General features: G+C 36.5%; 1 protein-coding gene and 1 pseudogene across 1 annotated transcript in view; both read right to left on the reverse strand.

The window, feature by feature from the left end:
• micall1b.2 (MICAL like 1b, duplicate 2) overlaps window positions 1–4,850 on the reverse strand; it is a 10,260-nt gene extending 5,410 nt beyond the window's left edge. Inside the window, exons 1-7 of the mRNA XM_016516856.1 lie at window positions 4,697–4,850; window positions 3,887–3,935; window positions 3,512–3,653; window positions 3,334–3,401; window positions 2,725–2,843; window positions 1,680–2,374; window positions 686–867 (exon numbers count right to left, since the gene is read on the reverse strand). Coding sequence (XP_016372342.1) covers window positions 686–867; window positions 1,680–2,374; window positions 2,725–2,843; window positions 3,334–3,401; window positions 3,512–3,653; window positions 3,887–3,935; window positions 4,697–4,839 — 1,398 coding nt within the window. The 5' untranslated portion in view covers window positions 4,840–4,850. The remainder of the gene's footprint in view (window positions 1–685; window positions 868–1,679; window positions 2,375–2,724; window positions 2,844–3,333; window positions 3,402–3,511; window positions 3,654–3,886; window positions 3,936–4,696) is intronic.
• A 2,779-nt stretch (window positions 4,851–7,629) lies between these two features.
• Window positions 7,630–11,921, reverse strand: LOC107711801 (GTPase IMAP family member 8-like; annotated as a pseudogene).
• Window positions 11,922–13,513: the final 1,592 nt, after the last annotated feature.

Here is a 13,513-nt window from a genome sequence, read left to right on the forward strand (position 1 = left end):
AAAAAAAAACGATTTTATTAGTAACAGAATAGCTAAAACAACAGAATTTCATAGAAATACAGCTGCAACATACTTTGCATGTGTGCTTGAAAATATATGCTTCTGGTGTTATATCTAAGCCAATGAGCCATTATTTGGAACCTCAATGAAATTGATTTAAAAACATGTGAGCGGAAACGCAGAAAGAACTGGTTTGAAAGAACTAGAAGAAATAACTGCTACCATACTTTACAAGTGAGAGGAAACATGCAATATGGATGCAGACAAACTCATGAAGACTGTACTATCATTCTTTATAACTAAGAGTAACAAAGACAAAATAATTTTATAGAAAACAATGTTGTACATTAAATGTTAAGTTTATAATACTCTGATCTGATCATAAAGTCTTTCCGAGTCACAGGGCTCAAGTCCAAGTCAAGTCTCGAGTCATTGCTGTCAAAGTCTAAGTCGAGTCTAAAGTCTTCTTTAATTATGTCGAGTCGAGTCGCAAGTCATCAAATTTGGGACTCGAGTCCGAGTCAAGTCTCGAGTCATGTGACTCGAGTCCACACCCCTGCTAAATATAGAGGAGTAGAGGAGTCCAAACTAAAACTAGAGGAGTCCAAACCAGTGAAGAACCTGCGTTGGTTGAATAAACCTGCTGGTTTGTGTCAGTTCTTCAGAAACTACCTTCATTCAGTACCTCTTCATCCTTGGACTCGTCCTCATCGTCCTCCAGGAAGGGGTTAAAGGTCACGGGCCGGTGGCGGGAATGAGCGGATGGAGCCGGAGCTGGAGCCGGAGCCGGAGGAAGACGAGACCAAGGACCCGGATCAACCAGCTTCATCCAGGGATGTTCTTTACGGACAGTGCTCTGGGACGAGACTGAGACCGGAACGAGAAAAACACACGAGACACAATAAAACATGCATTTCAACTGATACAAATTTCAGATTTCATCAATTTAAAACATCAAGGTAAACCATCACTGTAATAATCACCTATTTAAAATTAAATATACTGTATAAAACCATTATATTTAACAGTAAAAGAAATAACAAATGAACAAATCTAGGAAAAATGTATTTGTTTTGTGAGTACTTATTTGAACAAGACATTGAAAACAAGGTGAAGCACATGATATAGAGCCATATGAATAAAAGAACCAATCATATTAAGCTATCATCACTGTAACAATGATATATTCAGATTCAATTAAAGAGGGTTGTTTTAGCAACTATGAAGTGATATCAACCTAAAAATGGTTTTGTACAGATATTGCTTTATATAGTTTTAAATTATTCAGTATTATGTATTTAATGTTTTCAGACCTATTCAGATGAACACTCACAAAAACACCCACGAAAATACAATAAAACGATGAACAAACTCTGCTAATTTTTAGTAAATGTGATGACAATATTATTGACAACAGTGTATGTAAAACTGACAAAAAGTCAATCAATATAACATTATTAATTATTCATTGCCCAGTGCATGCTGGAAGAGAGTGAATGGGACTGAACAGAAAAGCTTTTGGCTGTTTGAATTCAAATAAATGCATTAATCATGAATTATCACCGGACAGCTACTGGAAACACATAAGTTGAATGTAGAGCTGAAACAGTCTGTTTTATGATGTTTACACTGTAGCAACAGTAAGTGTAACATAGTAACACAGAGATGAAGATTCTAACCGTTGTTAGGGCGATGATCCGGTGATCTGGGGGTGGGGCAAGGAGGTTCCTGAGGCTCCGCCCTCTTTCTGGGAGCAGGTTTGGGAGGTTCTTGTATGTCAGTCTCTGATGAGGTGGAGAGACGTCCATCATTCATTTTGTCTTCATCTGTCTCACTCCTGTCTCTGTCTGTCTCACTCCTGTCTTTATCCGTCTCACTCCTGACTCTGTCCGTCTCACTCCTGTCTCCGTACGTCTCACTCCTGTCTCTGTCTGTCTCGTTCCTGTCTCCGTATGTCTCACTCCTGTCTCTGTCCGTCTCACTCCTGTCTCCGTACGTCTCACTCCTGTCTTCATCCGTCTCACTCCTGTCTCTGTCTGTCTCGTTCCTGTCTCCGTATGTCTCATTCCTGTCTCTGCCCGTCTCACTCCTGTCTCCGTACGTCTCACTCCTGTCTTCATCCGTCTCACTCCTGTCTCTGTCTGTCTCACTCCTGTCTTCATCCGTCTCACTCCTGTCTCTGACCGTCTCACTACTGTCTCCGTACATCTCACTCCTGTCTCCGTCCGTCTCACTGGTGTCGTTCTGTGAGTATTGATCTGCGGGCCGGTCGTGATCAGAAGCAGGTTTGCAGGGATAACTGCACTGCAGTGAACCCGTCTCCCTGTCCACTGTGAAAGAGATCGGCAGCAGAGAGCGACGACAGCGACTGCATCTGAAACACACCGGCAGACGATCAGGACAGTGAGTGTGAGAGACAGTTTGTATGAGTATGTACAGGTTTATATATACCTGTGAAGGTCAAATGTCCTCGCTTATATACTGAAATATCACGACAAACGACAAAGGACATTTGACTGGTCCTCACTAGTTAAAGGTTTCTGTGATGGTTATGTTTAGGGGTCGGGTTAGGCCATAAAAATATCACTAATCTGATATAAAAACAATGGAAGTCATGGAAGTCTATATGCAATATTTTCACTAATACAGTGAAACAAACGTGTGTGTATTTAGAGAGAGTGTGTGTGTTCAGTGTTTGTGTGTTTGTGACAGTGTGTGTTTTACCTGAAGCAGGAGCGGTGATACAGGTGTCCCTTCACCAAAACCCTCTGAATGAGATGAACACGCGTGTGACAGACACTACAGACTCTTTTATCTGACGATCTGACCACATCTGATGAGAACTGAGAGAATGAGAGCAGAATGATGAGTTATCAGACAGACTATCAGACAGACAGACAGACAGATGGACAGACAGACAGACTTCAGTCTGGATCCAGAACACCTGAGATGATGCCAACCCCTCAGAGGACCTCAGATGATGCCAACCCTGAAACAACATACAGAACTACCACATTTTGCTATAAGTTTGATTGCATCATATAATAATTGCTGTTAATAGTGTTCATCTTCTGTTTGATTACGTCTTTAATTGATTTTCCGTACATTTCTGCCATATGTACATTAACTGACAGTCACCACTGATAAGCTACCACTAAATATTGTAGAAACTTAATTTGCTGTAAAGTTGCTTTGCAATGATTTGTATCGTGAAAAGCGCTGTACAAATAAACTTGACTTGACAGACGGGTGAAGAGATGGACAGACAGAAGGACAGGCAGCCAAACAGACAAAAAAACAACAACAACAACAGGCAAGTAGATAGATAGATACCCGAGTGTGTGTCTGTTCTTGTGTTTTGGTGCTGCTGGATTCATTGTTCACAGGAATCTTCTGACTGACTGATGAAAATACAGAGATTATCAATCAATAAAATGACACATTTCAGTTCTAATGAATCATGATGAACATGCGAGATCTTTAACGGTCAATGGTCTCTCATGATCAGTACCGTGAGAGTTTCCTCTGAAGACACAGTAGAGCTGAGAGATGTAAGTGATGATGGACAGTAGATCCGGCTCCTCCACAGACACCAGCTCATCCGGATCTAAAAGAGCAGGAATTCCCAGCTCACGCTCCGCAACATCAAATGCCTGATGAAGAGGAATAAAGTACATGAGATGGATAAATCACTCAACACATTCATCACAGGTATAACAGGGAGCTTCTCTGGAGCAAAAACCTGAGATCTGAGATAGTTTATTACAATTTATAAGGATAAATGAAGCTCTTTGAGTGTTTTTCTGAAGAGACTCCTCCGTCTCACATGTGATGTTTCAGTCTCTTTAACAACAGGAACTAAAGTCCAGCTGATGTCTAAACTCACCAGACACATGTTCTCGTAGACGTTGTGTTTGGACAGGGAGTGAAAATCTCTGCAGAGAGAAACAAACAGAGAGCTGAAGATACATCAGATAAATGCAGAACACATCTGAATATGAGAAGAAATGGAAGACATACAGTATTATGTATTATGTAGAAGAGGCGGAAGACATACAGTATTTCTAAACAGACCAGAAAACACTACTGATATGTACATTTGAATAAGACCAAGAGTTTTCAAACTGGGCTATAGAGGAATCAATCAATCAATCAATCAATCAATGTATATGGACTGTGAAATGTTTAAATGTGCACCTATGATAATATTTAATATATTTTTATGATTAAATTTCACTCATTTATAAAATTTGATACAATTTCATATTTCGTCATTGGTTCATTCTGCATATCATAAACCACAGGAATTCAAATTATTTTATTAAGCTGACGGCATTAGTTTTTAACATTTAACAATAGAGGAAAAACAAATATGTGTATAGATTTGCAACTGTTTTAACAGGTTGCTTAAGTAGGCTAAAACAACTGTGTCGCCACTGTGACCAGCTGGCATTCCTAAAAAAGGTGATACCATGGTACAAGAAACATCACATACTGAAAGATTACCATAGAATACAATGGTAAAGGTATTGTTATCATGTGCATAACTCATGATAATATTATGATAATACAGTGATGTGTTGATAATTTATGCAAGTTTCTTTCTTTAACTAGTTTTGTCCCATAGGATATCTTTTTAAAGATGATCATGTAATTTTTCAAAACTCATGACTCAATGAATCGTGTTGACTCTTACAGTAGATCGGGTCTGTGTTTGTGGATGATCGCACAGAAAGCCAGTCCATCTGTGAATGAGGAGCTCATGTCTGTGATGAGAACATCAGAGTAACCATCACAAACATCTCCACACCAGTCCTGAAGAGCTTTCAGTGAACACATGACCGGACAAAAAACAACAACACTTATTTAGGCTACTTCAGTCACTCCGGTCAAAGCATCATTGACGCTAGGAAGCGCTCTTCAGACCGGAACAGAATATAACGGGACCCGATCAAATGTACCAATCATGTCACTTGTTCATCGGTTTCGGGGTGATTCCAGTTCCATTGCTTTCACACAGCTGCAAAATGTTCTCGTTTATAAATGCACAAACAACTCATCAGAAATCAAACCGTTAGGGATCCGCATCTGTTTTCAGCGTCGGTCCGTCAATCTTGCTCCGGTTAAACGGTTAACATTTGGTTAGATCAAACCGACTGATGATGGCGATCACGAGTCCGTCCGAAGCAGTAAACATCAGCAGCAAACAAACATACAGATCCAAAAACTATCAATCCAACAGATGAGTTCATATTCTCATAAAACAGTTCTAAAGAAACACGTTACTCGAACACGTCTGAAAACAAAGTAATTTAAACACAAACACGCTGCTTCTGAAGTCTGAAAACGTGAATTTCCTTTGAGGTTGTGGTGAACAACTAAAAGAGGGCAGCTGTGAGCATGCGCGAAACAAACAAACACACACACACAGCGCAGGCAGTGTTTCAAGAATTCAATGTGTGATTTCTAGACGTAGCTATTTCAACATAACTAAACAAATGCATTCAATAAGTTTATAGGTTTAGGTGGATGTTTTAAAACGGTTTACAACACTGTTTAAAACCGTTTGTTAATAAGTTTCATGACAAAAACCACAGCAATCCTTTGTAAGCCATCTCGGAGTCACAGCGCCTCCTTCCGGAGAGAAACAGCGTCGCATGACTCAAAAATGAAAGTGAAAGTTGTGACATTTTGCTCGAGTTGAATTCTGACGGAAGACATCACCTCGAGTGTCGTGTGCTTCTCAGTACCGCCACAAGTTGACAAGCCCGAAAATAAAGTCTTGTTATACGTAGTACACACGTTTTCTCTGCAAATCATCTTAAACTTTCACTGCATTTGAATGAATGGTTTCTGAAAGTTGCATAAACTCATCCAGTCATATCAATTTATTTATTTATTTTACTTTAAGACTGGCCATACATTTTTATGGCCAACATATACATCAATGTTAGTTCAATCAATGTCAGCTCTATATTCTGTTATATAGTTCATTGTTAATCCAACATAACTGGTACTTAAATGTCGCTGAGAAAACAACAACAAAATATCAGTGTTGCCTTGCTATCTGAATTGACTTCCTAACAGATTAACCATAACCTGGACTCATTCACCCTGAACACATGCAGTTAGATATTATAGAGATTTATTTAGACATTATAGAGATTGTACAGGTGAGATTGCATGTTAATTTTATAGCACATCAGGCAACATTATGTCTACGAATAGCTGATTTATGTTACACTTAATTTATGTTACACTATGTTACACATCTGATTCTCAATGACTGTTGAATCATATATGTGATCATTATGTAATAGCTGAATTCCTTTGATTTCTTCACTTTGTCAAGCTGACTGAATCCAAGTTTGTGGGTATCCTCTTGAAATAAAACTAAAACTAATTTCAACTAATTTTAATGGGCAGCTAACACAACCAAACAAATGACAACACTGAACAAAGAACTGTGGAAACACAAGGCATAAATGAGTTACTAATGATGAGTTAATGAACAGAACAGGTGAACAAAATAAGTAATAAGGGTACAAATGCTAGGAAACTAGGTCAAGGTATATGTGTTAGGGAAACAGAACTAAAGCAAAACACCAAGAACAACATAATCCTGACAGCAGCAATAACAATGCAGTCTGTTTTATTTCATGGTAAGCAGGCAGCCAAACACTACAAAAATGCAAGAAAACGGCAACCCAGCAGAAAGCAGATCCATTCAAATATAGTAAATATTTTAGATGAAGGCTTACATCAAAAACAGGCTATGAATTATTTGCCGACAACAAAATATGCATATTTTGCCTGGATGTCTAAACATGACTAGAAGACTTAAATACTCTTAAAAAAAGTATGGATTCTCTTTTACACATAATGACAGATTTTCTATTAAATGAGAAATACAACATTTGCTACGTCATAAGAAAACATTTACAAAGACTTGAACTACTGAGAAAACAAGAGACTAAACATGAGAACAATCTACCACTGAATACAGGAATATCAAAAGAAAGAAATTTAGACAAAGATACACAACTTATTAAACATTTAAGGTTAAATAAATAAATAAATACATTTATTTAAAATAAATAAATAAATGTTCTCTGCAACAGGATACAAGTGAAACAACATTTTGTAAAATAAAAGTGGTGAATACCATAAATAGAAATTGATTAATAGAAATACAGGTTCTGCTTTGTGTGGATGACTTTATAAAACAAATATCAAAATCACAGTTTGAAATAAACATGTTCTACATCTATATTTAATATTGATATTAGACTGCTGCTGATCCAGTGTCGTCTCATGGATACTGTAGGAGATCATTTCCAGCTGTTCTGCTGTATGACAGTGTTTTATTCTGTTCTTGATTTCTGTTCTTAAGCTGGAGCACAGCAATGAGGACAATGATGATGAGGATGATAAATATGAAGTTGTAGATTATCCCAGCAAACACCATATTGAAAAGTAACATGTTTCTCTGTTGATAAGCTGTTGATAAAGTTGGAAGCAGCTTTGTTACTCTGCATGGTCCTTCCTTCTTCCATCTTTTTTACATCTCTCTTTTATTCTTCTCTATTTGACCTTTTAACTCTTCACTTCTTCGTAACTGTCTAATTTTTACTCTGTCAAGTGCTGGTCTTCTTCATTTTCCTCCTGTTGTCTTCTCTCCTCCTCCTCCTCCTCCCTCTGCCTCCTCTGTACGCGAGCAGCTGCGGCATTAAAAGCTCCATCCGCAGCAGCAGCAGCAGCAGCAGCAACACCAGCAGCTCCAGCAAGAACAGCACCAACAGGTGCAACAACGACAGCTCCAGCACAAGCTGCACCAAAGATAAAAATATAACGAATAATGCCTTGTGCTTTTCGCATCTCTTCCTCTCTCCTTCTCCTCTCTTCCTCTCTCCGTCTGTCCTCTTCTATCTGTCTCCTTTCTTCCTCTCTCCGTCTCTCTTCTTCTCTCCTTCTCCTCTCTTCCTCTCTCCGTCTGTCCTCTTCTATCCGTCTCCTTTCTTCTTCTCTCCGTCTTCTCTCTTCATCTCTCCTCTCTTCCTCTCTCTGTCTTGTAACGAATCAGCTCATGGGAAATATTAATAATTAATCATAACTAGTTATAATTAATTATTCATATTTTAGATCCGGCAGTCTCATTTCTTCTTCCATCAGTCTTCTCTTTCTTTCCTCTTGCCTGAATCTCCAAGCATCTTCATACATCTGATTACTGTAATGTCCTCCTCCGTTCTGCTCTATCATAGTGTTAGACTTCTGCTCTATATCACTGACCTGCTCTCTGTTATTCTGATCTTTATTGTTGAAGACCTGATATCTGCCTCCACACTGATCTACTAGATCTTTTAATCCACTGTTCTCTCTGATGGCTTGCTCCATGGATTTTCCTTTTAGCTGATCTCCGTGAGTGAAGAGAATGATGGAGTATTGTAACACCTCCTGACCAAACATCATCTCAATCATCTGAGGAATCTTCTCCTCCTGTTCGTGATCCTCATATTCACATTAAACACAATGAGAAAAGCATGAGGTCCAGGACTGGATAAATAAACACTTTTCATGATCTCTTTCATTAACTCCTCAGGGCTCATTTTTGTATCAAATAATCCAGGAGTATCAACTACAGACATTTTTCTTCCTGAAACAGTGATGTGTTTCTCTGAACATTCACTGGTTTCTGATTTTGTGTCAGGTGTAGATTTAAACACCTCCTCTCCCAGTATTGTGTTTCCAGCTGAACTTTTCCCAGCACCACTTTTACCCAGAAGAACAATCCTCCTGCATGAGACGCTGTCATCAGAGGTGTCCTGGACAGTGATGGCAATGCTCTGCCAAGGATTTTTGGAGACTGTATAAAAAAAAGAAAAGAAAAAGAAAACATATTACAAAACATTCACTTATTTCACCCTGAATGTACTTCTGTGCTAAATTATTACACTAACATACAGTTATCATCCAGCAAATATTAATTCTGCAGGCAGATAAAAGAGAAAGAATATCACCCTAGAGAAATCTGCAGATACTGTAAAAGAATGAATTAAATATTCTTATTATTTTGAATGAATAAAGCCTAATTCATTCATGTCTAATGTAAACCTTCCCTTCAAATTTGGTTAAAACAGACTTACGATTCTTTAAGTTGTTCTGGAAAACTTTAGTTATCAGAGATTTCACTTGGCCACTTGCTCCTCTCTTCTTGTTGTTGAACACGTGAAATCTGCCCTCATATTTCTGAGTAAGTTACTTCAAGAATTCAGTCTCATTAATTACTTTATTTATCTTCTTGTTTTCAGATTCCAGTTCATCTCCTCTGGTGAAGAGAATCCAGATTTTATTCAAACGTTGCTCTCCCAGCAGCTCATCGATCTTCTTCACAATTTCTTGATCTTCTTGTGTAGATCTGTCTGACCGAAGAACCAGGAGAAATGCACACATGCCTGATTCACATTTCTCCAGAACCTCCTGATATTTCCAAAGCTCTTCCTCACTCTCTGCACCAGAAAATCCCGGCGTGTCATAAACAACGATCAGTAATCCACAAACGACTTCAGTAGCAACATCTTGGGTGCCAGATTTGTAGCTTTTCATTATACTAAATGCTTCTCGTCCCAGTATTGTGTTCCCCGTTGAACTTTTCCCAGCTCCTGTTCTTCCCAGCAAGACCAAATTCAAACACACTTTTGGCATTAAGTGTGTTCCCTCCATTTTTACTCCATAACCTAGAAATAAATAACATCAACATGGTGTAAGAAGAAGAAGAAGAAGAAGGGAAGAAAAAAAAAACACACACATTGAATAATTTAGGTCCATGTATGTTTTGATCATTTATTTTCCTGTTTGGAAAGGAATAACAAGAAACCCAAAGTTAGTGAGCTACAAAGAATTTCAAATCAAAACATTGTTTTGCATTCGGTTATATACTGTACCTTTGTACTATGGTGGTACAACATGACTGAAATTAGAGCAAATTTGACCAACAATAAAAATATATTTAAATCTGTATGTCATGGAAACTTGTTTCTGCCATGTAGAAAAAAAAAATCACAATTACCTTTTTTTTTTGTTCAGTGGTGGAAACAAGCTTCCATAGCATATATGGTTTCATTATCTCAATAAAAAGCCCCAACGTTTTTTTTACACGAATCACCACTGAATTAAATACAAACACAGTTGATCAAATGTACAATTTTCTGTCAAATTGACTTACTTTTGGGGCGAACAACATCTGGACTGATGGCCACTGCAAAACACAACAGAAAAATCTAGTGAGCATTTTTGCATGCACTATATGATTTAGAATAAAGTTATTTATTATGAATATAAAATTTACATCAGTAACCCAAAAGCTGAAGACAAACCACTTCCATGTGTTTAATTCATAAGGCACGTTATCTTCAATTAATTTCTTCTCTAGCTTGTATACTACTCTAGCAAACTCATTTAGCATCTACAATCCTACTAACACACAATTTACACAACATTCTCTGTAATGACATTTGATAATTCTTCTTTGGAGAAAAGAAAATCAAACACTGAACAACATTGCACTGATCATCTTTGTTGTATTAAACCGCATAAATGATCAGTGAAGTTTCACTGATCACAGTAAGAGTCACTGAACTTTCATCAAAACTGTCAAACATTTACTGTCAAATCATTTAACTGACTTACTGTTGGGACGACGTAAATCTGGACTGCTTCTGGCTGCAGCAAAACACAAACTGTTAGTGAATCTGATGAACCTGAAATTGTTCTGTGTTCTTCGGTGATCTGGTGAGTCACAATTATTTTATTAGCTACTTTAGATATTTAGTTAGACACTTTTGTCAACGAATATATAACACTCAATGGACCAGTGATTTATTTTTCTGTTTAATTTATGCTTAAACTTGAGTAAATGAAACAAGACTTTTGGTTAACACAATCTAATTTACACCTTTAAACACTGAAGTGGCAGATCTTATTATTTAAAAAAATATTTCGCAGAACAACAGGCTACATGTTTTATGATATCTACAAAATATATTCACCAGTTTTGAAGGAATGTAATGTGATTTACACCAATCTTAAACAAGTACATACAACTCCACTGAAATACTTTCATGATTTTTTTTTTAGGTTTATGATTAAGTTCAACAATCATTTATTTAGTAGAATTATATTGGATTCTGAGACAGAATTAAAGAAAAAATGATTCAGAATAAAGATATATTTTCTGAATTTAAAAATAACAAATTTCAAGAAACATTTGAGGACACTCCTCTTCCAACAATGAACTGCTCATTAAAAAGCATACAATATTACAATTATTATAAATTATTATAAATATTATTATAATTATACAACATCATCAAAACTATAAAACGAACATTTTAGCTCATTTATTGGACTTACTGTTGGCGCGATCGGTCTCTGCACTGCTTCTGTCTGCTGCAAAACAAACCATTAGTGAATCTGATGAACATGCAAAACATCAGAAAATAAGTCTTATGATACTTACGCTTTCAATGTAACAATGATATAACAATAACATTCAATGACCAGTGCTTTATTTTTGTGTCCAACTTATGCTTAAAATTGAGTAGAATCGGTGAACGCAACCTCTTTAACAATCACAATCATATTTCTAAATAGAAGAGACTACAAGTATTGTGATTTCACGAAATATATCTAGGAATTAAAAGTATTTAAGTATTAAGTAGGTTCTTTTGTCGATATATGCCAATCGTAAACAAGTAGGCTAGGTTACAAACAAACCCAGTGGTTTAATGATTAAGCACTACAATCATTGCTTTTGTAGAATTATACTGGACTCTGATATATTTGAATAAACTGTGAGCATTTAGCTAATATAACCTACATAGGCTATTTGGTGTTAATCAAATCTTACCTGTACTCTGCGCCATTTTATATTCACCTTGATATAAATCGAAGGTAAAAAAGGTGGTTGACTTGACGATGAAACGGCAAATATAAAGCGCCCCTCTGTGGATAAACGAAATATTACAAATTAAAACAAGCTCACTTCCTTAATTTACAGTGAAGAATGTTTTTTCCCCCCAGCTGTTTATTTGACTGCATTAAAATTGGGGAGGGTTTAAAGTGAGATTTTCTACACACATCTAAAAACGAAATACATTAAAATTATGACTCTCTGAAATTTCTTCAAACTTTTAAATGCTTTCTTACTTCTTTAATCTCCTATGTGTAAACCTTAAGATTAATCGTTATTTGTTGTTTTCCTCATTTGTAAGTCGCTTTGGATAAAAGCGTTTGCTAAACGAATAGAAGTAACATGTAACTTGCCACTGATGAGCCGATGTGGTTTGTTTTTGCTCAGATTTACATTCTAGAGCAGCAGGTTTGAGTGTTTTTGTGCTCTGTTTTATTAATATTTTGCAGAGTATTTGTTTGTTTGAAGGTTTTTGTTTATTATTCAGCAGAACATTGTTTCCTCATTGTGTTGTTACATTGTTACATCTCCAGATGGTGCTCAACGTTAATGTCAATTACACAGACATTTACAGAAATCATGAATTAGTTTTTATAAATATGACAAGCAAATGAATGACATTCAAGTGTTCTTCGATCTCCAACACAGTAAACGCAGAAGAAGTGTACATGAATACTTTGAGAGAACGAGTGTAGCTTCAAATAAAGTAATATTTTATTTATCTTATAGATCTTTTACATTTACATTTTACATTTCTTTTACATTTTTAAAAAGGTGCTTGAGTTGACAATGAAACGAGCAGTTGTAAATACTCACCAGCGCCCCTTTGAAAATGAATGAATGATGCATTTATATATATATATATATATATATGTGTGTGTGTGTGTGTGTGTGTGTGTATAAACGAGCTATTACAAATGAAAACAAGTTCACTTTTTATGTAGAGGGAATGTAAAGAATGTTTAATTTATATAAATACAGCTGTTTATATGCCTACATAAAAATTGGGGAAGGTTTAATGTAAGATTTTCAACACACATCTAAAAACGAAACACATCTACCATAAAATGATGTCTCACTGAAAGTTCTTCAAACTTTTCTCTGTAATCTCCAATGTATAAACCTTAAGATGAATTGTTGTTGTTTTCCTCATTTGTAAGTCACTTTGGATAAAAGCGTTTGCTAAATGAATAAATGTAGCTGTAATGTGTATGTGTACACACACACTCACGCACACGCACACACACACATTACAGCTACATTTTACATTACAGAAATCAAGTAATATTTATAAATATCTGACGCAAATGAATGGCATACAAGTTTTGGCATTCTTTGAGCTCCATCACTTTAAACCCAGCAGAAATGTGCCTGAATACTTTGAGAGAACGATTAAAGCTTCAACTAAAGTAACATTTTATTCATATTTTAGATCTTTAACATTTGGCAGCATCTTTGACAAATGTTATGGCAATGTCAAAAATGCATATGTAGCTGAGTCAAAGCCCCCTCTGTACAATTCGGATCATAATGTTGTACATCTGA

Source organism: Sinocyclocheilus rhinocerous, unplaced genomic scaffold, assembly GCF_001515625.1.
Source record: "Sinocyclocheilus rhinocerous isolate Xijiao unplaced genomic scaffold, SAMN03320098_v1.1 scaffold3769, whole genome shotgun sequence".
NCBI lineage: Eukaryota > Metazoa > Chordata > Actinopteri > Cypriniformes > Cyprinidae > Sinocyclocheilus > Sinocyclocheilus rhinocerous.